Below are 25,624 nucleotides of genomic sequence, written 5' to 3'. Positions count from 1 at the left end.
ACGTTTGTACGAAACTAAATTTCAAGTTTAGGGACGATTCGAATGACTTTTGTATGCTGACTAAATTCAAGTATAGAGACGATTGGACTGACGCTTGAGAGCTAAATATGATTCAATTATGAATCTAATAGACCATATTCAGGCTGGTGCTGAAGCAGATTTGATTAGCTCTGTCGGTTGGACATTTAGTGTTTCCTTCACAAGATGATGTTCGGATTCTTTTTGATGATTGTAGAAGACTGTCACGTAAATGAACTGAGATAGTTATTACTCCTTTTGCCGAGCAATAACGTTACCATCGAAAAACGCCTTAGTTTCTGTTCTAGAATTGGTATCCATCCATTACGCTATATAGGTAATGGTACCTTCGGGATGAACGGCATGCTCTTTTTGCCCGGAGACCCATCCACCGTCACTTTCGCCTGTAGATTCTGCTGACAAAGCATAGAACCGGAGCACGTCGCCTAAAAGTGGACGAAAAAGCCGAAACAGTAGAAAAAAACAGTGATGGGCTAAGCGAACGAGGGAAGCACAATTCCAGCATCACCGAAGTCAAAGAGTTTCCTATTTGCTCAACACGTATGGCTCTAAGTGAAAAACTTGACTAAACGGCTACCATGGTTCGGAATTACAATCAGCGCAATGCAGAGAAGAATGGTTGGATTTACGGCGACTACTTGACAACAGAATGCCATGAGCAAATATGTGCGTAGACTGTCGATGTTGATATCTGAAATCTGTGAAATCTGAAATCTGTTGATATCTAAAATCTGTGAAATCTGAAATCTGTTGATATCAGAAATCTGTGAAATTTGTTGATATCAGAAATCTGTTGATTTCTGAAATCTGTGAAATCTGTGAACTCTGTGAAATCTGTTGATATCAGAAATCTGTTGATTTCAGACGACGAGGCAAACCGTTTCGGCGGACTAGTTGAAATTCGAAAGGAAAACCTTTTCAATAATGGAAAAGCATTACAAGAGCTTTTGAGAAATTTTGTTTTGGGCTTTGAAAAATTGTTCTGGGTTGGGCCAAAGTTGGGTTGCTCAGTAGAAATTCCTCAGGCGACGTTAGTATGCAACTATCTCGTTGATGGTTTTCTCAAGTGCATTCAATTAACACAAAGCTTTGATTTGGCTTTGGAAGCGTTGAATAGATTAAAAGAGCAGGAACCTTCAGTTACTACTTTGATTGCCCAGGTGCTTATCATGAAGGATGAAGAAATTCAAGCAGTCCAGGTAATTTGTGAAGGTATCTCTAAGAACAAACGTGATTCGGAACTTTTGTTGTTGGAATGCAATCTTTTGATAGAAAAAAAGAGGTATGACTTGGCCTTGCACTTAGCCAAGCAAGCAGTTCAATCATCTCCTTCTGACTTCAAAACTTGGGCTGCCTTGGTTAAAGTTTATACAAAGTTAAATGACTTTGAGAACGCCTTATTAACGTTGAATTCGTGTCCCATGAACTCGCATAAGGAAAAGTTTATCAATACTTCTCTGTCATCTGCATCTTTATCTGCATCTTTATCTGCATCTTTATCTGCATCTCACTCTTTCATCGATCTGTCATGTTACCGACAGTATGCTGGCACAAGTTGCTCAAACGCTCATTTACTGATTCGCCTTAGCTATTGTATGTAGTAGGTTGATCATGCACACAGGGAATATCTGCGCACCCACATCGGCCTTCACCACCACGATGCGTCTTTTCGAAACGGGCCACGACGAGCTCGTGCACGACATCAAGTACGATTTCTATGGGCGGCACGTGGCCACGGCGTCGTCCGATCAGCACGTCAAGGTGTTTGACTTGGACCCAGACTCGGCCGCGTGGGTGCTCAACGACTCGTGGAAAGCGCACGACTCGCTGGTGTTGAAGGTGTCGTGGGCCCACCCCGAGTTCGCCTGTGCGCAGCTCCTAGCGCTGTGTCTGTACGACCGCAGCGTCAAGGTGTGGCAGGAGCTGCCCGAGGAGTTGCACGGCTCGGGCCGCCGCTGGGCGCGCTTGGCCACTTTGGCGGTCGAGTCGTACGGCCCCATCTACGACGTGCAGTTTGCGCCGCCGCATCTCGGGCTCAAGCTTGCGTGCGTCGGAGCCGACGGCATAGTCCGCGTGTACGAGTCGCCCGAGCCGGCCGACTTGAGTGTGTGGTCGTTGACGGCCGAGATCCCCATCTTGACGCTGCAGCTTCCGACAAAGAGTCTCCAGAGCAGCTTCTGCATCGAGTGGTGCCCGGCCAAGTTCTGTGCCCGCGAGATGTTTGCCGTGGTGGCGTTGGACCAGGGCTTCGTGTACTGTGCCCGCGAGCAGGACGCGCCCGAGGACACGCCGCGTTTTGCCAAGTTGTGTGACTTGCCCGAGCATAACGGCCTCATCCGCTCGGTCAGCTGGGCGCCGTCCATGGGCCGCAGCTACCACCTCATTGCCACAGGCTGCAAGGACGGCTACATCCGCATCTTCAAGGCCGTGGAGCACAACAACCTGTTGAAGATGGACGTGGTGGCCGAGCTCAACGACCACGGCCTGGAGGTCTGGCGCGTGCAGTGGAACCCAACAGGCACCATTCTCAGCTCGGCTGGCGACGACGGGAAGGTCCGCTTGTGGAAATGCAACTACATGAACGAGTGGCAGTGCATGAGTGAAATCAACACCAGCAACGGCGTCGAACAGCCGGGCACCGACGATCCAGAGTCGGCGCAGTTCCGCCTGCCGGCGCCATAGCTAGAGAAAAAACTTTACCGTCCGCGAGGTCACCGACTTCTATTCGTACCAGGTCACCGACTTCTATTCGTACCACACAACTCTATAACTCCAATACCATGCATATCCAGACAGTCTGGCCGCCGGGCGAAGCCTGGTGTCTGTAATCGCCAGAACTTTGTATTTTGCGTCTTTCGCCAGAACTTTGTATTTTGCGTCTTTCGCCAGAACTTTGTATTTTGCGTCTTTCGCCAGAACTTTGTATTTTCAATCTTTCGCCAGAACTTTGTATTTTGCGTCTTTCACCAGAACTTTGTATTTTTGCGTCTTTCGCCAGAACTTTGTATTTTGAATCTTTCGCCAGAACTTTGTATTTTGAATCTTTCGCCTGAATCTAATCTGTTCGTACCTCTTGAGTCTTCGTATTTTCAATAATCTTAGATCCTTCTCTTCTTCTTCTGGATCGCCGGTGCATCGCCAAGCTCCTTCCAGAACTCTTCCTCGTCGCGCTCTTCAACCATCCGCTTCTTGTCTTCATCGTCTCCGTCTTGGCTGTCGAGGATGCAGAGCGTGCTCACTTGCGTCCCCAAATACACCTTCAGCACCAACGCCCGAGTCTTGATGTCAAACACACGCAAGTACCGGTCGAGCCCGCCAAACGCAACAATACCATCCTCGAATGACACATCAACACCATGGATTGCGCCCGTGTTGCCTCCTTCCGAGTATTTCCCGAGCAACTTCAAGCTGGGCTTGAAAAACGTGCCTGCTGACGCAGATATGATCTTGTGGGCTTTACTATCAATCTTCACCAAAGACAACCGTGCCACGAACGTGTGGATGTCGGAAATGATGACCTCGTCTTGCTCCTCGGTGGCAAAGTTGAGCGTAAGGATCGCCTTATCACAGACCTTGTACGAATGTGTGGGTTCTTCGTCCTCGGCTGTATTGTATATGCGAATGTGGCCGTACCTGGTGGCGGTCACCAAACGGTATCCCTTCTTTGGAGCATCTTTCAAGAACAAAATGCGCGAGATCCAGATTGGAACCGTCAAGTCAAGGTGGTCAGGCTCAACGTTTTCGGCCTGGAACAAAACTTTGGGTTTCCACATGTCTGCCTTCTGGAAGTCTTGCTTCTTGAAAACCTTCTTCTTCTCGTAGAGCCTGATCACCTGGAGGTCGTTGTCCTTACCTCCACATGCAAAGACACCGGCTTCGTAAGGATTGGCGACAAAAGCGCTGAGCGAAAGTTGCTTGTTCTCAATTCTGGAAGGAATGGACACAGCCAACGGCTCGAAATCAAAGTTTCCCTTGTTCAAGAATATTATATAAGCCGTGCTAGACTCAAATGCCACAATGATAAAGTCAGATTTTTCGTCTTTGATCAACGCAATCGCCTTATCGCCTTGGGCAACAGGCAACTTATAAGTGTGCAACAACTTGTAGTTTTCCTCTGGAACTTCCGATGACCCGAAGAGCTCGTACACTGACACAAGCCCGCCTAGACGAGATGCAATTAAAAACTTTTCTTGGTAAACAGTCATGTCGATGATTCTGTTCTTGACGTTCGTAGTTTCATCTTTTTGGAGAATGCTCTGCACCAATTCCGGCTTTTGGCCATCCTTGACAGAGGTGTCCGTTCCTCGGGAACAAACAACCTCTTTAACGTTTCCAGTCTCGTCTGCAGATACGAAGAATCTCATTGTTCTGTCAAGTGGAGTGGTCGCGATGACTTGGAGATGAGTTTGAAAAAAGATGCGCACACATTATTTAGGCCATCAGTAATAGTCAATCTCCAATTTTTCAGAAAACACATTTGGTAGCTTTTCCCAGCTTCTGTTCAATTTTTTTCTTCTGTTCGATTTTTTTCCTTCTGCTCTCTTCTTTATCCAGTTATTTTTTCCTCGGTCATTTCTCTTAGCAGTCTAATCAATTGTATAATGCGTCTCCCAAATGGCCCAGTCTCTAATTCTACCAAGATTCAGAATAACTTAACCAACCTTTGTAGCTCTAGTTTTTCTTCTTTGATTTTTGCATCCAAGAGAACCTTAATCGGCAACAAGACCTCTGCATAGTCTGTAATCAAAATATGCTGTGCATCTGCTACCCCATTTACCATTATTTGCAAACATGCGACTAGATTCCGAAAGTCTTCTAAAAGAAATACAGGAGACGGTGAATATAAATGGGCCTGGACCACCGCTCGGAGAGCTTTCTGAATAGGCGACTGCGCTTGATGCATGCATCTGTAATTTGTTGAGCCATTGAGCTTTTGGTGATAACATTCCGAGCAAGCCTCAGAAGAGATTTGACAGAGGTACTCATAATTCAAGTCTAAGAGACCGTCCAAGCGTCTGGCATAGTCGAAATGAGCATACAAAGATTCTGTTTGCATTAAAAACACCCTGAAGCGGTCTTGTAATTTTTTTGCTTCGCCCAAGAACTCGCCTCGGCTGTCGATTACTTTCTGAAGCTTGAAAGGGGAACGATAAAAGGAATCTTCAGCAATACTGCCATCATATGTGATGTCATCAAAGAGAGCCCAATGGGCCGCAGCCACTTTTATACGAAAAACTCTGTACTTTTTGAATTCTTCCCCAAACTGTTTTTCCCATGTCCGTAGACAGAGACCCACCCACTTATAGGAAGAAGCGCTTTCTTTGATGAGCTTGTGGGTTTGACGCAAGACATCCAACACTTGCGTAAGACAAAACGGATTTCTTATGTCTCCCTTATTAGAATTAGCAGCACATTGCTTAGGAGGAGGATACTCAATCACCAAATGGGCAAACTTCTTCTTTATGAGAGCCAAACGATACTCAAGAGCTGAAGCATGGCAAAAGACGTCTTCTCTTTCACAGATTTCAACTCTTTTGGAGAAGAAAACTTGTCCTACTTCATTGTGGTGTGTTATTGAAGAGAAAATCCCGTTCTTGTCAAAAGACATTTCCAGGTCCAGATATTCGGATGAGGTACTCATGATAGAAGACAGGAAGGACAGTTCAGAGATGGTACTGGAATGAAAGATTATAAAAGAAAGAGGAGGTAGAAAAGAAAAGAGTTCAAGAGAAGAGTTAAAGAAGAGTTAAATAGAAAAGAGTTAAAGTGAAGAGAGAAAAGAGAGGAGAAATAAAGAGAAAAGAGAAAAAGTGAAAGTGGAGGTGAAAATGTGAACAAAAACGAGAAGTCAGAGAATTATTTGGTCCTTTTGTGCTGGCTGCGAAAAGAAATCGTGAACATTATACTCTTAATAAACCAAATCTTCTCATTTCCACTTATCTGAAAAAGTCATCGGTTCATGTAGATTTCTTCATCTCTATAAAGTTGGTACAACTACGGACCCTAGAATCAATTGAATGACAACTGCTGACTAGAAAGATGTTGAGATGAAAAGTTCTTCTGTCAACTGTTTGGCAGAAAGTGATTTCTTCCACTTGTTGAATCTCGACACCAAATGACGAGGAAATTACACTTGCCGCAAATCTTTCGAGGCTCTAAGCTTTGATAACTTTAAATCAAAGCAGTCTATGAATCTGATCCAGTACGTCACGTGGAAAATTATATTCATAACACGGGCGTGTGGCGTAGTTGGTAGCGCGTTCCCTTAGCATGGGAAAGGTCTCCGGTTCGACTCCGGACTCGTCCATTCTTTTTGCAATTTTTGGCCTAAATATCTGAGTCGTCTTCATGGAGGCTTCCATACGGCCAGAATATGGCCCTGCCGAATAGAATCTAGATTCCTTCAGGGCTTATGTATGCAGAGGTACTGGTGTACATTCGGATGTGCGGATGTTTAATCTCGTATGTATGGGTTTTTCGAGGCTCCGATGTACGGATGTTTTAAGATGTACGGATGTTTCACTTTTGGATGTACGGGTGTCACCTTTCGGATGTACGGCTGCAACTGCGTTTGTGGCTGCAACTCCATCAACACAAAGATGGCAGGCTGATTATGGAAGCAGCAGCATGTAGAGTTCCATCCGCTCCATTTCTGATTTGTCTTCCAGAACAGAAACCAAAGCCGGAATTTTCCGAGGAATCTCGTCAGTGAACCTTCACTGTTGCACCTTTATAGAGTTCATCAACCTTCACTATTGCATCTAATTAGTGATTAGAAGAGTAAAGCTAAGTTAGCCTGGAAATGAGCAGAAATAGGCCTTACTGTCTTCAATTCTTTGCGCATTCCACCCAAAACATAAGTGTCTCTATCACATCGTCAAGTGTTAACTTCTTATCTTTGATGATTTCAATGAGCTATGTCTCAAGGTGGGGGAGTTTTTCTGACTCATACGCTTGTGTCTTGTTAATATGAGGCGGCGTGGCCATCATATTCAAGAATTCTGCGCGGTCATATAAATCAGGTCCTGGAAAGATCTGCACCTTCAGTTTGAAAGCGTTAAGTGTTGCAACATTTCTATACTCTGGAACAGTATTCTGATGAATAAAGTGGATAATCATGGCTTCAAATATCTCATATCAGCTTTGTAGCCTTCAGAGCTGAAAAAACTAGATAAACGATTGGATCCCATAACAGAAGTTCCTTTCGAAATATAGGAAACTAACTTTGGAAATTGGCATTGTCAAGCAATTGCATTGGGAACTTGGGAACCACCGTGTTTCTGACAGAACTCAAACTCATTTTATCTCAAAGCAATCAGTGTCATAATCTGTAGAAATAGGTATGCAGTCAGCCTGTTAAACTTCACAATTAATTAAGGGCTTAGGTCTTTCCCAAGACCTTTAGATAAGTAACCAAGATATCCCAGATCAAAATGTTATCACGTTGTTCTTTTATAAAGAGTGGACCAATCTACTCTTTTATTAGATTGGGAAAGTCTTTACCGAATCAAACATGGATACATAGGTTATTCAGACATTCCTTAGGTCTAGTTAATATTAATTCTAAATCAGAATGAAAGATGAATGGGAAATAGTCTTTGAGGCATTCTGCGAGTTGTCTTTGGATTTAAAGCCATATCAACAAGTTTGAGAAGCTATCAACCATGAAGATTACGGTACAAGTAAATTTTCTCAAGAAAATGAGTTTACTGATATTCAGAGCAAAGGTAGTAAAATTGAAAGTTGCTTTGATTCCGCCTAGTATTTCAGTCTTCAAATTACTGACGTTACTATGCTCATCTGATTAGATTGAGTCTATGTTTATTGGTTCCTTGTAGCTCGGACCGACAGAATGAGGAAGTAATTACAACAAACATTTTGGCAGTGTGAAGCAGAACTACAGAACTACTGACAAATTCTTAGACACATGCTACTCAAGAAATTATTCAGCGTTGTAGTGTTCGACCAAAAGGCCAAATGTGTAATTGAAAATGCGCATACCTCAGTAATAGGCTTCCTTTTATCTGAAGATCCATGAGAAAATTATTGCAAGCTAATTTTAAAACTTTCCCACTACAGATTATTTGATATGAATAGTCCCTCTGCTGCAATAAATTGAATCCATATACTCATTGATAATTTAGGAACTACACTGATCAACACATAATTCAACACATAATAGAACCAATCAACACATAATAGAACCAATCGCCACAATAATTGAACCAAGACAATAATCACTCAATAGATCTCCCCAATTAGGCTAGAGGAAAACTCTACTTTCTACTGATGGACTTATTCATTCGAATAATGGGCTTTTGATCCAATTGTCTTGCTTAATTACTGCGCACGGTCGATAAACTCAGCCGTCAGCCACAATAAAAAAAAAAAAAAACAACAGACAAGCAACAAAGCCAAAAAGTGCTGATCCGTCAATCCGTCGGTCAATCCGTCGGTCAATACGTCGGTCAATACGTCGGTCAATATGTCCGTCAATCCGTCGATCAATCTGTCCGTCAATCTTTCAGCTCTAGCATCCACCTCTTCGCCTCACACCCGTGCCCCCCCACACACACCAAAAAAAATTCTCCCATCGCTTGTACAAAAACCAACCATGTCCAGCGTCATTGGAATCTCGTTCGGAAACACTTCCTCTTCCATCGCCGTCGCCACCGCCGACGGCAAAGTTGACGTCATCGCCAACCCGGACGGCGACCGCTCCATCCCGTCCGTCTTGTCGTATGTTGGAGTTGACGAATACCACGGCGCCCAGGCCCGCGCCCAGTTGGTCAGAAACGCCGCCAACACCATCATCAACTTCAGAGACTTCATCGGAAAGAAGTACGACGAGGTGGATCTTTCTGTCGCTGCCGCCGGCGCTCCACCTGTCAAGAGAGAAGATGGCGGAATCGCCTACAAGATCTTGCGGGAAGAAGACAAGACCGAGCTCGTTTCGGTGGAGGAGGCTGCCACAAGACACTTTGTGCAGATGAAGTTGGCTGCCGAGGACTACTTGGGCAAGAGCGTCGACCACGTGGTGCTCACGGTGCCAACGGACTTCTCCGAGCACCAGAAGGAGCTTTTGGCCCAGATCGCCAAGGACGCGGGCCTCAATGTGTTGCAGACCATCAACGAGCCCTCGGCCGCGTTGTTGGCGCACTTGTCTGCCGAAGACCGTCTCTTGGAGGACCGTCTTTATGTGGTTGCTGATTTTGGTGGAATCCGCTCCGACGCCGCTGTCATTGCTGTCCGTGGCGGCATTTTGACCATCTTGGCCACAGCACACGCTCCAGGCTTGGGCGGTGACCAGTTGGACGCGGCTCTCTCCGAGCACTTTGCCAAAGAGTTCGAGAAGAAGTTCCTGACCGACCCAAGAAAGAACGCCCGTGCCGTGGCCAAGTTGAAGGCCGAGTCCATTGTGGCCAAGAAAACCTTGTCCAACGTCACGTCGTCGTCGTTCTCCATCGAGTCGTTGGCCGACGGCTTCGATTTCCTCTCCAACATCAACCGTTTGCGTTTTGAGTTGGCCGCAAGAAAGCCTTTGAGCGACATGACGGCGTTTGTCGATCTGGTGTTGGCCAAGGCTGGCATCGACGCTTTGGACGTCGACGAGGTTTTGTTGACCGGTGGATGCGCCAACGTGGTCAAGTTGGCCCAGAACGTGCAGTTCCTTTTCCCCGAGTCCACCACCGTGGTGGCTCCTTCTTTGGACTCGCGTGCCTCCAACCCAGAGGAGTTGTCGACCAAAGGTGCCGCTTTGCAAGCTGCGTTGGTCGAAGGCTTTGACGCCGAGGAGATCCACGAGTCCTTGCAGCCTGTTGTTGTCAACACCCAGCATTTGAGCAAGCCTATCGGAATCAAGGACGCCGACGGAAAGTTCCACGCTCTTTTGGTCCAGGAGACTGCCTACCCTATCCGCAAGTCTTTCACCGTGACCAACGGCGACGCGGCAGATGTGGTTGTGGAGTTGTACGAGGGCCAGCGTACCGTGAAAGAGACGGAGATTGCTGCTGAGCCAACCTCGGACTCGGAGTCGGACGACGAGCCAGAAGTCCGCCGTGAGGTTGTGTACGAGGCCGGCGACTTGCTTGCTCGTTTGGTGTTGGCGGACTTGAAGCCAAATGCCAAGTTGGAGGTGCTTGTGAACATTACCCACAACGGCGTGTTGCACTTGACTGGCCGTGAGTTGCGCCAAGGCGCTGCTGCTGTGACTGGTGAGGTGGCTTCCGCATAGATAGAGAATAAACGTTGAGACCGAAAGAATAGGCATTGAGGTTGAATGAATTTGCATAGGAGGAGTGATTAAGCGTTGTAGTTTTGGCCGGTGTTCCAAGTAGATGTATCAATCAAGATCCGGCGGCTGATGAGAGGAGGATTAAAAAGAGGAGGATTAAAAAGAAGAGAATTAAACGAAGAGGAGGATTGGATTGAAGAGGAGAATTAAAATTTAAGAGGAGATTTAAAAAGAGAGGAGGACTATGAATGAAGAAGAGGAAAATGGGAAGATTAAAATGGGAGGATTAAAATGGGATTAAAATGGGATTAAAACGGGATTAAAGTGGGAGGATATATGAAGAGCTACAAATGACAGGTGGATCAACAAGTAGACCAGGAAATCAAACAGCTGCTTCAATGATCCAGGATTTGGGCATACATTGCCGATATTTGTGCATCAGCCAAAATATTTCTATTCTAGCATTAGCTAATTGGAACAACGAATTCAATGCTCGAATGGAAAAGACTCGATAGTATGGACTTCGAGCACTAAAAGATCCACTCAGTCTTTCGGGATACACTTGGCATATCTTAGGATTATGAATTTCTTGAACGCTCCCAGTTCCCCATTGTCTTACAAAGAGTAAACGATTTAAAATGACTGTCCCCAATGAAGACTGCTGGGAAAAATACTACTTTAGGCATTAGAATCATTCAGTGGACGGTTACAGTAAGAGCCAAAGGACAATCAGACCGAAAAGACAATAAAGTAAAGGTGGGTGGATAAAATTGGCATTCAATCAAAGAAGACATTCAAGTACGACGCTGGAATTGAGATCAAATCAATACCAAACGACTCGAACCTCGACAATCATATCCCAACAGGCTTATCCATTTCTAAAGAAAGAAAGCTACCTAGTTGCAAATGACGCCCAGCTCCAAAATATAACGGCATTCTTCTTGTCTTTAAATACAAAAAAGGCCACGCAGATCCAAATACAACGGCATTCTTCCTTGTCTTTAAATACAAAAATTGCCGCCCAGATCCAAATACAACGGCATTCTTCTTGTTAAATATAAAAATGGCCAAGGAGAAACTGTTGTAGTGAAGATCTTTGTTTTTCCCGATCTCAATTTGGCACTCCGCAATGTGTATACGAGCCACTTCTGCAGGATAATTACCCAAAGCAATTTACCGCTACCACTATTCTTTACACCTGCCCAAGCTAGGTCTCCCGATACGTATCCGTTCCAACTCGAATCAGCGGGAACCGTCCAAAAAAGGAAAAAAGAGGCACTGGAGTAAAAAAAAAATTGCAAAACTCCTCGATCAGACAAGTTTACCCAAGGCAGATAGAAAGAGGCAGCGAGACAGGAACAGGCAGACAAAACCCAAAGTCTAGAAGATACAGCCCAGCTAAATGCCCAAGAAGAAGCCAGAAATGTCGCAGGTCTACGGCCAGACCAACAACGAGTTTATTTTCGGCGAAAACGGCGGCAGAGGGAAACACCTCTTATCTTTCTCCAAGAACCTTTTCCTCACCGGACGGAAAACAGACATCCGCGAGGCCAACAGCAACATCTACGGGAATCTTTCCTACGGCTCAGACCGTCTGGCGCTGGCGGAGCGGCCGGAAAAGCCCCATTTTCTGCGGTCGCCGCTGGTGAGCGGTCTTTTTTCGAAGACATCGTCGCCCAAGCCCGAGCCCCGGCCTGCCACGCCCGAGGGTCGTGTTCGCCGGGCCACATACACCGATCTAGACGCGGACTGGGACGCAGATGTTGGCGCTGCTGTCGAAAAACCCCAGGAGAAAGCCGCCCCTGTCCCAACCGAACCTCCCCAAACAGGAAACGAAACGGCATCGGTGTCCAGCCTAGTGTCAGAGCCCGGCCAGGCCCGCCGCAGCAAGTTCCGCCGCGTTCTAGCGGCGCCCGCCATCAGCATTGCCGACTTACGCCTGCTAGCCTGGAACGGCGTGCCGCTGGAACTTCGGCCCGTCACGTGGCAGCTTCTCTTGGGATATCTCCCCACCAACAAAAGCCGCCAGGGGCTGACGCTTCGGAGGAAGCGCCAGGAGTATGCAGACGGCCTTGCACAGCTTCCACCCGACGACACGCCGCTCCGGCACCAGATCGACATTGACGTGCGCCGGACCCACCAGCAGCTTTCTCTCTATGCCAACGAGGCCACGCAGGCGTCGCTTCGGCGGATCTTGCATTTGTGGGCCGTCCGCCACCCTGCCAGCGGCTATGTCCAAGGTATCAACGACTTGTGCACGCCGTTCTACCAGATCTTTGTGGGCCACTACTTGTGGCAAGTCCAGCAGCGGGCTCGCGGCACGTGGGACCCTGAAGTGTGTGTTCCGGGGCTTATAGATGATGCTGACGTGGAAGAGCAGGCACTCATGGAGGACCCGCTTCTTGCGCTGTACACGTGCGCCAACTTCGACACAGGGCGGCTTCTGGCCCGAGCCACCACGGCAATCGAGGCAGACACGTACTGGTGTCTTTCACGGTTGTTGGACAACATCACGGACAACTACATCCACGAGCAGCCGGGTATTATTCGACAGGTGGGCGAGTTGCGCAATTTGATTGCCAAAATCGATTACCCGCTTCTCCAGCACTTGGAGACGCAAGGCGTAGAGTTTATCCAGTTTCTGTTCCGCTGGATGAACTGCTTGCTCATGCGGGAGCTCCTGATGGAGTTAATCATCCGCATGTGGGATACGTATTTGAGCGAGAGCCCGCTTGGTTTCAGCACGTTCCACGTATACGTGTGTGCAGCGTTCTTGATCAAGTTCTCTGCAGAGCTCCGGGAAATGGACTTTCAGGAAATCTTGCTTTTCCTCCAGAACACGCCAACATCCTCATGGCAGGAGAAGGATATCGAGATGATGCTCAGTGAGGCATTTATTTGGCAGAGTCTCTACAAGAACGCAGCGGCCCATCTCCGCTAGGTGCGATGATGAACGGGACTTCCAATTAGCTACAGCGTATTCAATTTTGAGAGTGGGCGAAACATAATAGATTGAATCAAGGCTATAGGCCAGTTTTTAGTCACGGAACAAAAAATCTTAATATACAATTCTGAAAAGGAAGGAGAATAACTCTGTATTTTAATCCAACTGAAAAGCACGTTTTCAAATGCAAGTGACAGTATTGAACAGCAAGCCTATTCGTGAGATTTGCGATTCGTAAATACGGTCGACTATACAAATTAGACTTCACACAATGATGTTGTTTCTCACCAGAAGAAGATTTATTTACCCAAAAAACTGCATTGGTCTTGTGTGCTTCCCATTAATCCCTTAGCCATTTGTAACTTGTTGGACTTACTAGCCAATAGTATTTCAACAGTATGATTTTTTCGAAGAGGCCAGGAAATGGCGGATAACCAAATCTAGATCTATCCTATTCGAAAAATCATAGTATTTCTTCTTCCTCATTTGAGTATACGGAAAGTGGTGACATTTGTGCTGGAAGTTCTGTTTCCATAAATTTAAAGGTCAAAGAAGCATTTCACTGCAATCAAAATGTTTTATCATCGATGAGAAGAGGTAAAGAAAGCTCAACACCGGATAGCAAACATGCATCTTTGCTAATACATACTTTATTAAGTAGGTAAACGGTACAAGACCATGAGAGAGATTCAGCAGTGAATATGATGGCTCTGTCTCCATGAACATTTACCTAAAGATATGTCAATTAAAAGACCTCTATAACAATACAACTACACGTAAAGGTTACTTATGAATGTGCCACAGCTGATTATAGCACAGGGATTATCGTAGCTCATATTAAAGCATAGTTAAGTAATGTAGTAGAGCATCATTAAGTAGGTTAAGTAATGTACTAAAGCATAGTTAAGTAATGTAGTAGAGCATCATTAAGTAGGTTAAGTAATGTATTAAGGCATAGTTAAGTAATGTACTAAAGCATCATTAAGTAGATTAAGTATTGTATTAAAGCATCGTCAACTCATGTATAGTGGAGCATCGTTGATTAAAGCCTTAAATAGCTATTTAATGTTTAATCATCATTAAGTAAATGGTAATTACTTAATCATAGTTAAAGCAAAATGGTTAATTAATCATCGTTAAAGCAGTAAATAATAATTGATGATCGTTAAAGTAATGGTTAATTAATCATCGTTAAAGCAGAAGTGGTTAATTAATCATTGTTAAAGCAGGAATGGTTTACTTATCATCGTTAAAGCAGAAGTGGTTAATTAATCATCGTTAAACCAGTAAATGGTTATTAAAGTAGTAAATGGTTAATTAATGATCGTTAAAGTAATGGTTAATTAATTAATGATCCTTAAAGTAGTGGTTAATTAATTTATCACCGTTAAAGTAGTGGTTAATTAATCATCGGTAGTAGTTAGTTAATAATCGTTAAGTAGTTAGTTCATCATCGTTAGTGGTTGATTCATTGATGAATCAGTATTTTGACATCCGTCTAGTATTGAAGTAATTAATCTATATCGGAATTCGCAGTAATTAAACGCAGTAATATTTCTATTCAGTAATATTTCTCATTCGCAGTAATCAATCGCATCCATCAGTATTCGCAATCAGGCAGTTCATAAAATAAGAGATCAGCCGTAACTAGGCAAACCAATCTTATAAAAGCCAATCGAATAAAATCGAGCAATTTGCCAATCGAGCATTGCCAATCCAATTTGTCTTGGTGAATTTCCATCGTTCCGGCAACCTCCTTCATGGAGAAGTCAGACTTGACTGCGAAATCATTGCGTGCACACCACATCACCACAAATTATTTAAATTACCATCTCTGCCACGCCACAAAAAACAAGCGTGCATCTTCTCTTTTAACCATGTCTCAGCCCGCAGGAAGAACCATCTTGGCGTCCACAGTGGCCAAGCCTTTTGTGGAGGAAATCACCGCCGAAGTGGCCCAATTGGGATTCCGCCCCAAACTCGTGGGCTTTTTGGCCAACGACGACCCGGCGGCGCAGATGTACGCCAACTGGACAGGCAAGACGTGCGAGCTGCTCGGATTCACGTACGAGCTCGTATCGGTCGACAAAAACGAGTTGGAGAGCGCGTTGATCAGCGCCAACAACAACGACGACGTCAACGGGATCATGGTGTACTTCCCCGTGTTTGGCGACAACCAGGACCAGTACCTCCAGCAGCTTATTCTGCCGGAGAAGGACGTGGAGGGCTTGAACTTCCGCTACTACCACAACTTGTACCACAACGTGCGGTTTTTGGATCCGCCCACCAACGAGCAAAAATCCATCTTGCCATGCACGCCGTTGGCCATGGTCAAGATCTTGGAGTACTTGGGCGTGTACAACAAGCACCTCCACTACGGCAACCGGCTTTACGGCAAGAAAATCTTGGTGGTGAACCGGTCGGAAATCGTCGGCAGACCGTTGGCGGCGTTGCTTGCCAACGACGGCGCCACCGTCTACTCCGCTGACGTCAACAACATGCAGCAGTACACACGTGGCGACGATTTGCTGATGCAGAGACACAAGGTGGTGGAGTTGGACGAGTCATATACGGTGGAAAAAGTGGCACCCACGTGCGATGTGATTATCACTGGAGTGCCGCTGGAAAAGTACAAGTTCCCTACTGAGTGTGTGGCCAACGGCGCCGTGGTGATCAACTTTGCCAGTGCCAAGAACTTCAGCGACGACATCAAGCAGAAGGCGGGGTTGTACGTGCCGCTGATTGGGAAAGTCACCATTGCCATGTTGTTGCGCAACTTGCTCCGGTTGATTGCCAACAAGAAGATCCGCGAGCAGAAGTAGAAATTGAGAAGAATAGCAGACTGACAGACAGACAGACGGACGGACGGACAGACGGACGAACAGACAGACAGACGGACGGACAGACTTTCGGACTGTCGACTAGGTCGACTAGGTTCGCTAGGTCGATCAGGCTCGCTAGGTCGACTAGGTCAGATTAAAGTCGGACTAGGTCAGACGGACCACTAAGACAGACAGCTTGGACTTCTAGGACAGAATCGATATCCATTACTGTTGTGATGGCCACTCACATCGCTGGGCAGATCGTTTGATGAATGGACATCTGGTCTACACCGGAACATCAGACGACGACACCAAAGGGATTTCTACAGTCTTGTCCGTCTTTCATCTTTCAGTGTGTCCGTCTTTCGTCTTGTCTAGTTGGCCCGGAGCTCACGTGACTCGCGCACGTGCTGACTCCACTGCGATGGGCGGACGGTGTATAGGTGCAGAACTTGACTAGCGACTCGGATACTGCTGCAAGATAGACAATAGACGTTAGCGAAGACGCCCATTGGAAAGATCCGTACATCAGAGTCCAGCAGATCTGACTCGAAGCCAGAAGCCAGATAAGCTGTCAATCGGAAGGAAGAAGAAAAGACAGAACGAAGAGAACGAGATAGAAGAAAAGACAGAACGAACATAGAAGCAAAGACTGAAGAAAGACAAAAGAAGAGACAGAACATAGACAGAAACAGAAGACTAGTCATTCGTTAGAGCCGTCAATTGCCGATACAGAAACGAAGCCAGAAACACAGAAACAAAGACAGAAACAAAGACAGAAACAAAGACAGAAACAAAGACAGAAACAAAGACAGAAACAAAGACAGAAACAAAGACAAGACAGAAGAAAAAGCGAAGACAAAAGACAGAACAAAGACAGAAGCGAAGACTAGCCATTCGTTAGAGCCGTCAATTGTCGATACAGAAACGAAGCCAGAAACACAGAAACAAAGACAGAAACAAAGACAGAAACAAAGACAGAAACAAAGACAGAAACAAAGACAGAAACAAAGACAAGACAGAAGAAAAAGCGAAGACTAGCCATTCGTTAGAGCCGTCAATTGTCGATACAGAAACCAAGACAGAAAGAAGACAACGCGAAGACTAGCATTAGAGCCGTCAGATACAGACAACACACACAGACACAGACACACACACACACGATGGACCGCAAGAAAATCGAACCCATCGACACGCTCGCGCTCTCCGAGTCGCTCGGCGTGCAGACGTTCCGCCGCGGCCTGCGGCGGCCCTGGACCAAGGACGAGGACGCCCGGTTGCTCGCGCAGCTCCACACGCTCTACCCGCAGCTCCCGCCGGCCAAAGACATCAACTGGGATGCGGTGGCGCGCCCGCTCGCGCCCACACGCAAGCCCAAGGACTGCCGCAAGCGGTGGCTGAGCCTGTTGGACCCGCGGCTCCGGCGCGGCAAGTGGCTGGCGGAGGAGGACCAGAAACTCGTGGAGCTGTATGCGCGGCACGGAACGCAGTGGCAGCTTGTGCTGGCGGAGATTCCTGGGCGGACCGAGCACCAGTGCTCGAAACGGTACTTGGAGGTGTTGGACCCGGCGCTGCGCGAACGGCTTCGGGCGTGGACGGAGGCGGAGGACTTGGAGCTAGTGGCGCAGGTGCGGGCGCACGGCACCAAATGGCGCACGGTGGCGCGCGCGCTCGAGGGCCGGCCGCCGCTAACGTGTCGAAACCGGTGGCGGAATTTGCTCACGGCGGTGGCGCGCGGGCGCGCGCTGGCGACGGTGGCCGCGCGCATTCGGGCGGGCGACGCGGCGAGCCCTGAAAGGAACGGGCTGAACGAGAACGAGAATGGGAATGGGAATGAGAACGAGAATGAGAACGAGAATGAGAACGAGAACCAGAATCAGAACGAGAATCAAAACCAAAATGAAAACCAGAACCAAAACCAGAACCAAAACCAGCACCAAAACTCCTTTGGCCAGAACCCTCTCGGCCAGAACCAAAACTCCTTCGGCCAGAACCTGAACCAAAACCCCCTTGACATCCAAAGCGGCCTCACGCCCCGGCCCGAATCCGCGCGGCCCGACTCCGACGACCGCTTCCCCTACGACTTCAAAGACGCCAAAGACGCCGTGCCCAAAGAACCCTACCCCATCGGCTACCCGCGCTACAGCGCCACGCCAACCTACACCAACACGCCGTCGCACACGCCGTCGTTCGACGACTTTGGCGGCCAGAACGGCCCCTCGTTTGCCCCGCTCGCCACACCCATCCCGCCCAACTCGCACGTCGAGTGGCGCTACGAGCTTTCGCTGGGCGGCGCCGGCACCATCGCGTCGCACGAGCTTGCCCAGTACCTCGTCCACTACGCCGCGGACCATGGCGTGGCCATCTCGGTCCACCAGCACGTGCACCACCGGCCCGCCCGCTTTGAGCCCGAGCTCACGCGGTTCCAGCACTTCAACTACTTGCCGCCGCTCACCGAGGTGCCCAAACTCACGCTGTCGGCGTCTTCGCCGGCCAGCTCGGGCAGCAGGGACCGGCGGGACGCCAGAAGAGGCGACAGACCCGAAGACCACGAGCGGAAAAGACTTCGGCACGACGACCTGCGCGATCACAGACAGGGCGCCGATCACAGACAGGGCGCCATGGACGGCCGGCGCGACCACAAGGAGCGGCAGAACGGCTACTACCCCCGCCCCGAGAACACGCCCGACTTCCAGGAAAAGCCCTACGACGCTTACGAGAAAAACTATGCCAGACCGTACGGGGCCGGGATGGAGAAAAATGACCGCTTCCGCCCTGAAATAGAGAAGAACGACCGCTATCGCTCCGACTTGGACAAGAATGACCGCTATCGCCCCGACTTGGCCGACGACGCTGCGGCCAAAGAGTCTGATCTTCTCCGTTTGCTCAACGAGGCCGACCGCCCTTCCAACCCGCTTACTCCGCTCACCAAAGCGGTGCAGATGGTTGCGGCGGCCGAACAAAACTATCTCAAACGCTCGCCCGAGGACGAACAGGAAGACGAGGAGGGCCCGGATTTTTTCGAAACCATGCGCCACTTGAACGCTCCAAAGGTCGAGAGACCCGGTCCGCCGGTTTCCCAACACCACCCTTTGCATTATGGCGATCTCGACGAAGACTTGATGGAGTACGGCGTGTACGCCTACCAGCGTGAACTGCCTGAGACCCCGTACGGCGGAATTCCATTCAATCCGTCGTAGTCGTATACGAGACGGAGAAGATGAAGAATGGTCTGGCCCATGTGATAATGAACCAATGATGTATTGATGTAATATAAGCTAATATGTAAGTGGAGGTGCCTTGTGGTTTGCATCGATGTCAGGTCTACACGATTGGATTGTCTCTGCATTCGTAGACGGTAATTTTTCGTTTTTAAAAATTTCCTTTTTCCAATTAAGTCTGGAGTGGCGAAACGCAACGGAAAAAATGAATTGCACCGAAGATCATCGTTTTATTTTGCACTTAGACTATTGAAAGTTAATTGATGGTTGAGCTGGAATTATCGCCTCAATATTTATTAACCGAGTAAGTTATTATCCGCATTTTCTGCACATCCAAATGGACGTTTCAGCGTTTAATTTTTAATTTTTATGGATTTTTCTCTCTATGTTTGACTTTCTATGCTAATCTGCTTTGGCTGTTTGATCTACTTTCTCTTTTAGATCTACTTTCCTTCTTATCACTGAACTCTGCGACTCATAAAAATCCTTCCACGTCGTGTCTGTAGACAAAATTGCCCGGCAATGCTTACCTAAGTCTGTTTTCTTTAATTTCGACATATCATCTTGATTATTCTAGAGGTATGGTTGTCTATTGGGTGTTTGACTATATTCACGTGACACTACACGTGCAAAAGGTACGGATGTTTATTTTGAGGTGTATGGGTCTTTTGCGTTTTGGTGTACGGATGTTCAAGGATGTACTGATGTTATATACTCAGAGGTACGGGTGTAGTATTCTATTTGTGTACAATCATCACTTGTTTTGTGTTCACCTTTTTTTGCATCCAAAACAAACCACTCTCTTTTTTCCCATAACGTAAAACCTCTAATGTCTTTATGCCTAAAGTGATTCGTCTAAACCACAACTCTTTCATTGGTCCTTTGCCTTTCTTGGGGACACGATAATTGACTTTAGCAATAAATTTCAAGCTTTACACAAAAGCTTCAAGAATGAAGGCTTTAGGATCGTGTGGCTGCCCTTTCAAAAAATGTACGGCTTTTTCAAAGTCTCCATTTCCTTAAGGAACTCTTGTGTCCACGCTAGTTGCTAAATCCAAGATTCCGGCACATTCTACCAGATCGGCCCCAAGTCCCCAAGCTACTATATGCAGCACGCACAGATCACAAATGATCCAGGTGATAACTCAGCCGAGATTTCTTGTCTTCTTTGAATATTATCTCCGGCGTCATTCTGTGGCTCTCCATCCGTGTGTCGTGTGTCGTGTCCCTCTGCTTCTTCCATTCTACAATTTGTTACACACCGCCCTTTAACTGACGTTTTTCCTAATTCCGGTGACCACGCTCCGCATTTCTCGCACTTGATCGGACCGTGATCCTAGGAGCTGAATTATTGTGTTTCTGAATCCCTATGCTTCAAGAGGTGCGTTCGAATGGCATGGAGGGCGTTCTGGATTGCTCCTTATCTCGCGTCATCGACAACGAGTACCATGCGCTCTCGGACGATGCGGCATTGGCCAAGATGGGTGTCTTTGATCTTATTCAGCATTGTGCCGACTTGTTCGAGCAAGTAGTCAAGCTGCGGGACTCCAAAGAAGGCTTGCGTCTCTACGTGAGAGCCTATTTGGTCTTCACCTACTTCATCACCACCTATATCATGGTGCATTTCCAAGGCTTTGCGCGTTTCATGGAAAGGAACCATACGGACTTTGTCATTTACTTGAATCTCTACGATTTTTTCCACTCCACGAACGTGCTAGGCCCCGAGGAGTTTGGAGTCGACTTGCATGTTGTACGTTGCAGTGTTCTTGGTTACTTATCACTGCGGGATTTACTTTCCTTCGACACGGGCGATCTTTTTGGCTGGTTGAACGATTATGTCGCCTATTACCGCGAAAAAAGCGATCAAGAAGAAGAAGAACTGACTCACCTGCAAGAGATTTCTGACTACGAAGCATACTACAGAGCATTGGAAGATTCTGATGACGAAAGTCTGCTACATGGACAGGACCAGAGTAGTACTAATGAGTCAGTGCCCGAGTACGCGTCTGTGCATTCACTATCTACTCATAGTGTACATACGGCTCTCCCTTTGAAGTCAGACAAGTCCGATGCTGCCTCCAATTGTGCATCTGGCGCCGAGTCTGATGTGGAATCAGACTTTTCCGCGCCTATTTCCAACAATTACTCGTCTCATCACAGCTTGCTGTCATTGAAACCCGAAGTTCCATATACCCTCGATCCACGTGTACTGGGTGCTTCAAAAACCTCGACAAAGAGTCGGGTTTCTACAACTAAAGTTCCCCCTCCTCCTCCGAGTATACTGCCTCCCGCACTTCCGGCGGATCTGCAGACATCTCTTCACACACAATCACAAGAACAGCAGAAGCATGTAACTCCACTGCAGGCACCCCTACAACCAGCTAAGGCGTATCGGAAACCGCCACTGAGCGCCTTCCCCACATCATATTCTGTGTCCTCTCCAGCGCCTTCTCACCAACCACCTCCAGTTCCGCAACACACAGTGGCTCATCATTATTCGAATCCAAACTCTACGGGAGCAAGCGCTGTTTCGCATCTGTATCGGGAACAATCTTCTACTACAGATAATCATATTGTAAATCAAGATGGTTCTTATGGGCACCGCATTACAAATTCGCATATTTCACATCCGCATATTTCGCATCCACAAAACGTTCGGCCACAATACACCCAGAAACATACTCCACAAAATTCTCAGAAGCAAAATCTGCAGCAGTCAATGTCACATGTCCATATACTGCAGCCTCATATTTCTGTCCCTAGAAGCACTCCACAAGTACAAGTAAGTGAAGCATACGGAGCACCTCTGTCGAGCAGAGGAGTACCATATCAGCTGTCTCCATACCCCAATTATGGCCTGCCCCTGAACGGTATGAGCCAATTGAAGGGCCCCGAGAGAGTGGGTCCACCCTCGAATAGAGCATTGCAACCCAATGGTACATTGCAATCAAATGGGACATTGCAACCCAATGGGACATTGCAACCAAATGGGACATTGCATCAATATGGCGCATCGCAAGGACCGTATGGAGTACCATATGGTGCTCCTCATGGGAATCAGCAAACGGGAAATTATTACAGCGGACCTCAAAATTATGGAACAAATCAGCAATATGTCACGGGCCTGTCACACTTGCAGCCTCATGGCCACACAAATAGTCATCATTATGGTCATTCTTCACATGGAAATGGCCATCACAGTCATCACAGTCAGACTACACATGGCAATGGCCATATTTCCAAGACACAGTGGATGAGGGACAATGGAGTCTGCGGTCTCAAGAATTTGGGCTCATCCTGTTATATCAACCTGACGATTCAAGTGTTGGTAGGCGTGGATCGTTTCAATAGTCTCTTTTACCGTCATGCTAACGAGTGGCTAACGTCACGAATGCGCTCGCTGTTAGCAGAAGCAATGGTAAACTTGGTGGCGACATTCAACATTAACGGGGGTTCTAATATCGCGCCAACGAAGTTCTTGAAGGTGTTGGCGCGGCTCAAACCGGACTTCAACATTCCCAACGAACAGCAGGATGCACAGGAGTTGTTATTGTTTCTCTTGGACAGGCTCCATGAGGATTTGGCCACGAAACCTGTTCTGTCTGACGTGGACTATATTGCGCTTTGGGATATAGATGTGGAGCCCAGAGACCGAGAAGAATACTTGACATGGTACCGTGGACTTATCAAGTATCAAGGTGAATCGCCAGTCAACGATATGTGCCAGGGCCACGTGCAGAGCAGGCTTATCTGTAATCGATGTGGCCACCGTTCGGTCAGCTACAGTCCATTCACGATTTTGTCACTTCCTATTCCGCATACAAACAACAACGGCGTCGATCTCACCGATTGCTTGCGTTATTATACCCAGGACGAGGTCCTTAGTGGAGAAAACGCTTGGAAGTGTCCCAAGTGTGACAAATCGCTGGATACCACTAAGGAAAGCCCAATGGACGCTGTTTTCCAGCAGAAGAAGGGTATGTTCCGCTTCAGCAAGCGCAGCAAGTCGCCGTCTAAAAAGACATCTACATCGCCACAGCCGCCGGCCACCAGCATCACCATCAAGCAGTTGAGTTTCATCAAATTGCCGCCAGTTTTGTTTATTCATTTATCCCGTTTTTCGTTCAACTTGACAGATAAACTTGACACGGACATTGCATACCCAATGCGGCTTCAATTCAACCACCATGAACATGAGATTACGTACAATCTCCGTGGATTCATCAACCACTATGGTACGCTCAAGAGCGGCCACTATACCAGTCTTGTGAAGAAAAACACGGGGGTCGGCGCAGATGGTCATTCTCGCTCGGTATGGTGCTCTTTCGACGACGACCATGTGGGCATCAATGTGACGCACGGCGATGGCCATAACAAGGTCCACTCGAGGGACGTCTATGTGCTTTGCTACGAGCGTGTGTAAGAGGAGAGATTCAGTTTGGACAGTTCATCTCTTCGGGGAATCCTCATGAATTGGTGTCGCTATCGCTGTCGTTAGAAAAAGCCAGTGCAACGGGCCGTTTTTTCGTCACAAGGCCCTTGAGCGAGAGCTTGATCGGCGCACCAGGTGACAGTGATGCTTTCGCTGCTTGTGTCTTCCCTTCCAGTGCTTCCTGCTTCAGAGCCTCTTCGTCTTGCTTATCCTTATGCATGTCACTATTATTTGCAGATGTAGTTTTCTCCTGTCTCTGCTCTAACTGTTTGCCGTGCTCTACTTGCTGCTGAAGGAACTTTAGTGTCCGTTCCTCGTCGGCTTCGGCAGCTTTCTTCTTCGCTGGCGCCGTCGTTTCGGGCAATCGGATCACAAGATTGAACTCGTCCTCTGCATCAGGCATTTCGACCCTGACTTTTCCCTGGCGGCCCAAGTATCGTATGAAAGAAGTCAAGGAAGACCACTTGGTGGCATTCATGTGCACGTGATCCCGGTCGTTCAAGATGTACTCTTGATAGAACTTGTTGGCGTCGATCTTTTTGGTGCCATGGTTGATGCGCAAGAGCCGCATGAAGTCTCGTTCGAACTGTGCCAGAAACTCCTCCACAACCGAGCCGGCCTTCCCGTCCAGGCTCAAGTTGGAGATTCGGCCCATGTGCGACGGCGACAGAAGATGGTTTTTGAAACCATTGGCATCGCGACATTGCTTGCGGCAAAGCTGGCAGTAATATCGGAGTTTCTGAAGGCCCGACGCCTTGAGTTGCTTGGCCTGGTACTTGGCCGAGCCGAATTCAGCTTTCCCCATTGAGATGAGACGATGAGCAGATGTGGGAAATGGTTTGCGGTGTGCAGGAAGTGGTTTGCAGAAGAAGGCAATGAATCGAAGTCTGTCTCTTTTGGCCTTGTATTGACGTGGCGACGATGATTCTCTTTCGGTTTCTCTTTACCAGGATCTTCGAAATACGAGACTTGCTCAAAGCTCCACGTCAAGATGCATCACCAGTCCTTTATGCAGAACTCCAACTCTTCTACACCAGTGGAGAACTAGGTCGTTACCAATGAGAAGCCATCTAAAGGTGCCACGTGTGGGGCAGCACATACATCATGTCCGATTTGCGTCCACCGCTCCAGTGAAGAGCTACTGGGGCCTCCGAAACCCCGCATCGCTATTCTGGCACCAGAAACTTTCGCCCACTGCCAAATACTTCTCTGGCATTTTGGCGGCGGCCACAGCGGTGAGCCACGTGCATCCGAATGTTTTGGTCACTGTGGGACCTCCCGTGGCAGTCGCAGGCTACTTTATTGCACGGCGTCTCAACTACCTTCACTACAAGGCGCTGTTGGCGCTAGTGCGACCAGCAGATGCCTCGGCCTGGGCCGATGAGGATGCGATTGTCAGGGTTTGGAGCTACAAGGAGGAGGATTTGGCCACGGCGATGCGAGGCATCGAAAACCGCTTTGGGCATTTCCAGGCCCAAGTTGTGGAGCTCGTGGAAAAAAGAGTGGTGGACTATGTGGCGGCACAAGAACAGCTGGGCGTTCTGACAGGCATTGCACGTTCTCTCGTGGATGAAAATAGCCAGGTTGTGGTGCATATGGACTCGTCGTTCGAGACGTTTGTGACGCTGCAGGCCAAAGTTATAGACCAGGGAGGAAATGATGCGGTCGTGGAGTATATCAAGTGCTCGGTGCCATACTACTCTTCCAAGAATGCGGCCCTACGGCGGAGACTAGGTGTGGCAGAAGTCTCGATGCTTGCTGTCCCAGATGGCTCCGAGTCCGAAGACTACACCGATTACCGAATCCACATTGATCTCTGTCCATATCGGTTTTTCGGCAAGCCAGAGGGATTTAGCAGCTTGAGTAGCTGTGGAATCATGTCGAGTAGCACACATAAACCAGCGGCTCAGAAAACATCCGAACCGAACTAAC

The 25,624-nt window shown here is 47.7% G+C and overlaps 10 protein-coding genes and 1 non-coding gene across 11 annotated transcripts; 8 read left to right on the top strand and 3 right to left on the bottom strand. All coding sequences in view use genetic code 12, as the record gives it.

Moving 5' to 3' along the window:
- Positions 1 to 1,650: 1,650 nt before the first annotated feature.
- SEH1 (Seh1p) lies at positions 1,651 to 2,721 on the top strand (the record flags this gene model as incomplete). Its single annotated transcript, XM_002614618.2, has 1 exon — positions 1,651 to 2,721. The coding sequence occupies one exon, from the start codon at positions 1,651 to 1,653 to the stop codon at positions 2,719 to 2,721; it is 1,071 nt and encodes a 356-aa protein (XP_002614664.2).
- A 416-nt stretch (positions 2,722 to 3,137) lies between these two features.
- On the bottom strand, positions 3,138 to 4,403 carry NSA1 (ribosome biosynthesis protein; the record flags this gene model as incomplete). The annotated part of the gene is made up of 1 exon (XM_002614619.2): positions 3,138 to 4,403. One exon carries the CDS (start codon positions 4,401 to 4,403, stop codon positions 3,138 to 3,140), a length of 1,266 nt encoding a protein of 421 aa, XP_002614665.2.
- A 278-nt stretch (positions 4,404 to 4,681) lies between these two features.
- FOB63_003826 (uncharacterized protein) lies at positions 4,682 to 5,680 on the bottom strand (the record flags this gene model as incomplete). Its single annotated transcript, XM_002614620.2, has 1 exon — positions 4,682 to 5,680. The coding sequence occupies one exon, from the start codon at positions 5,678 to 5,680 to the stop codon at positions 4,682 to 4,684; it is 999 nt and encodes a 332-aa protein (XP_002614666.2).
- Positions 5,681 to 6,273: 593 nt separating this feature from the next.
- On the top strand, positions 6,274 to 6,346 carry FOB63_005627. Its single transcript has one exon. It is a non-coding gene; the product is annotated as a tRNA-Ala (tRNA).
- A 2,307-nt stretch (positions 6,347 to 8,653) lies between these two features.
- SSZ1 (Ssz1p) lies at positions 8,654 to 10,273 on the top strand (the record flags this gene model as incomplete). Its single annotated transcript, XM_002614621.2, has 1 exon — positions 8,654 to 10,273. The coding sequence occupies one exon, from the start codon at positions 8,654 to 8,656 to the stop codon at positions 10,271 to 10,273; it is 1,620 nt and encodes a 539-aa protein (XP_002614667.2).
- A 1,402-nt stretch (positions 10,274 to 11,675) lies between these two features.
- Positions 11,676 to 13,214, top strand: GYP1 (Gyp1p; the record flags this gene model as incomplete). Its single annotated transcript, XM_002614624.2, has 1 exon — positions 11,676 to 13,214. One exon carries the CDS (start codon positions 11,676 to 11,678, stop codon positions 13,212 to 13,214), a length of 1,539 nt encoding a protein of 512 aa, XP_002614670.2.
- A 1,763-nt stretch (positions 13,215 to 14,977) lies between these two features.
- On the top strand, positions 14,978 to 16,039 carry MTD1 (methylenetetrahydrofolate dehydrogenase (NAD(+)); the record flags this gene model as incomplete). Its single annotated transcript, XM_002614627.2, has 1 exon — positions 14,978 to 16,039. One exon carries the CDS (start codon positions 14,978 to 14,980, stop codon positions 16,037 to 16,039), a length of 1,062 nt encoding a protein of 353 aa, XP_002614673.2.
- A 1,163-nt stretch (positions 16,040 to 17,202) lies between these two features.
- Positions 17,203 to 19,239, top strand: BAS1 (Myb-related transcription factor BAS1; the record flags this gene model as incomplete). Its single annotated transcript, XM_002614628.2, has 1 exon — positions 17,203 to 19,239. The coding sequence occupies one exon, from the start codon at positions 17,203 to 17,205 to the stop codon at positions 19,237 to 19,239; it is 2,037 nt and encodes a 678-aa protein (XP_002614674.2).
- Positions 19,240 to 20,629: 1,390 nt separating this feature from the next.
- FOB63_003821 (ubiquitin-specific protease) lies at positions 20,630 to 23,683 on the top strand (the record flags this gene model as incomplete). Its single annotated transcript, XM_002614631.2, has 1 exon — positions 20,630 to 23,683. The coding sequence occupies one exon, from the start codon at positions 20,630 to 20,632 to the stop codon at positions 23,681 to 23,683; it is 3,054 nt and encodes a 1,017-aa protein (XP_002614677.2).
- Positions 23,684 to 23,726: 43 nt separating this feature from the next.
- FOB63_003820 (uncharacterized protein) lies at positions 23,727 to 24,497 on the bottom strand (the record flags this gene model as incomplete). The annotated part of the gene is made up of 1 exon (XM_002614632.2): positions 23,727 to 24,497. The coding sequence occupies one exon, from the start codon at positions 24,495 to 24,497 to the stop codon at positions 23,727 to 23,729; it is 771 nt and encodes a 256-aa protein (XP_002614678.2).
- A 253-nt stretch (positions 24,498 to 24,750) lies between these two features.
- On the top strand, positions 24,751 to 25,623 carry GOA1 (Goa1p; the record flags this gene model as incomplete). Its single annotated transcript, XM_002614633.2, has 1 exon — positions 24,751 to 25,623. The coding sequence occupies one exon, from the start codon at positions 24,751 to 24,753 to the stop codon at positions 25,621 to 25,623; it is 873 nt and encodes a 290-aa protein (XP_002614679.2).
- Position 25,624: the final 1 nt, after the last annotated feature.

This window comes from Clavispora lusitaniae, assembly GCF_014636115.1.
Source record: "Clavispora lusitaniae strain FDAARGOS_655 chromosome Unknown tig00000185_pilon, whole genome shotgun sequence".
NCBI lineage: Eukaryota > Fungi > Ascomycota > Pichiomycetes > Serinales > Metschnikowiaceae > Clavispora > Clavispora lusitaniae.
This window is presented reverse-complemented; position numbering and strand designations above follow the sequence as displayed.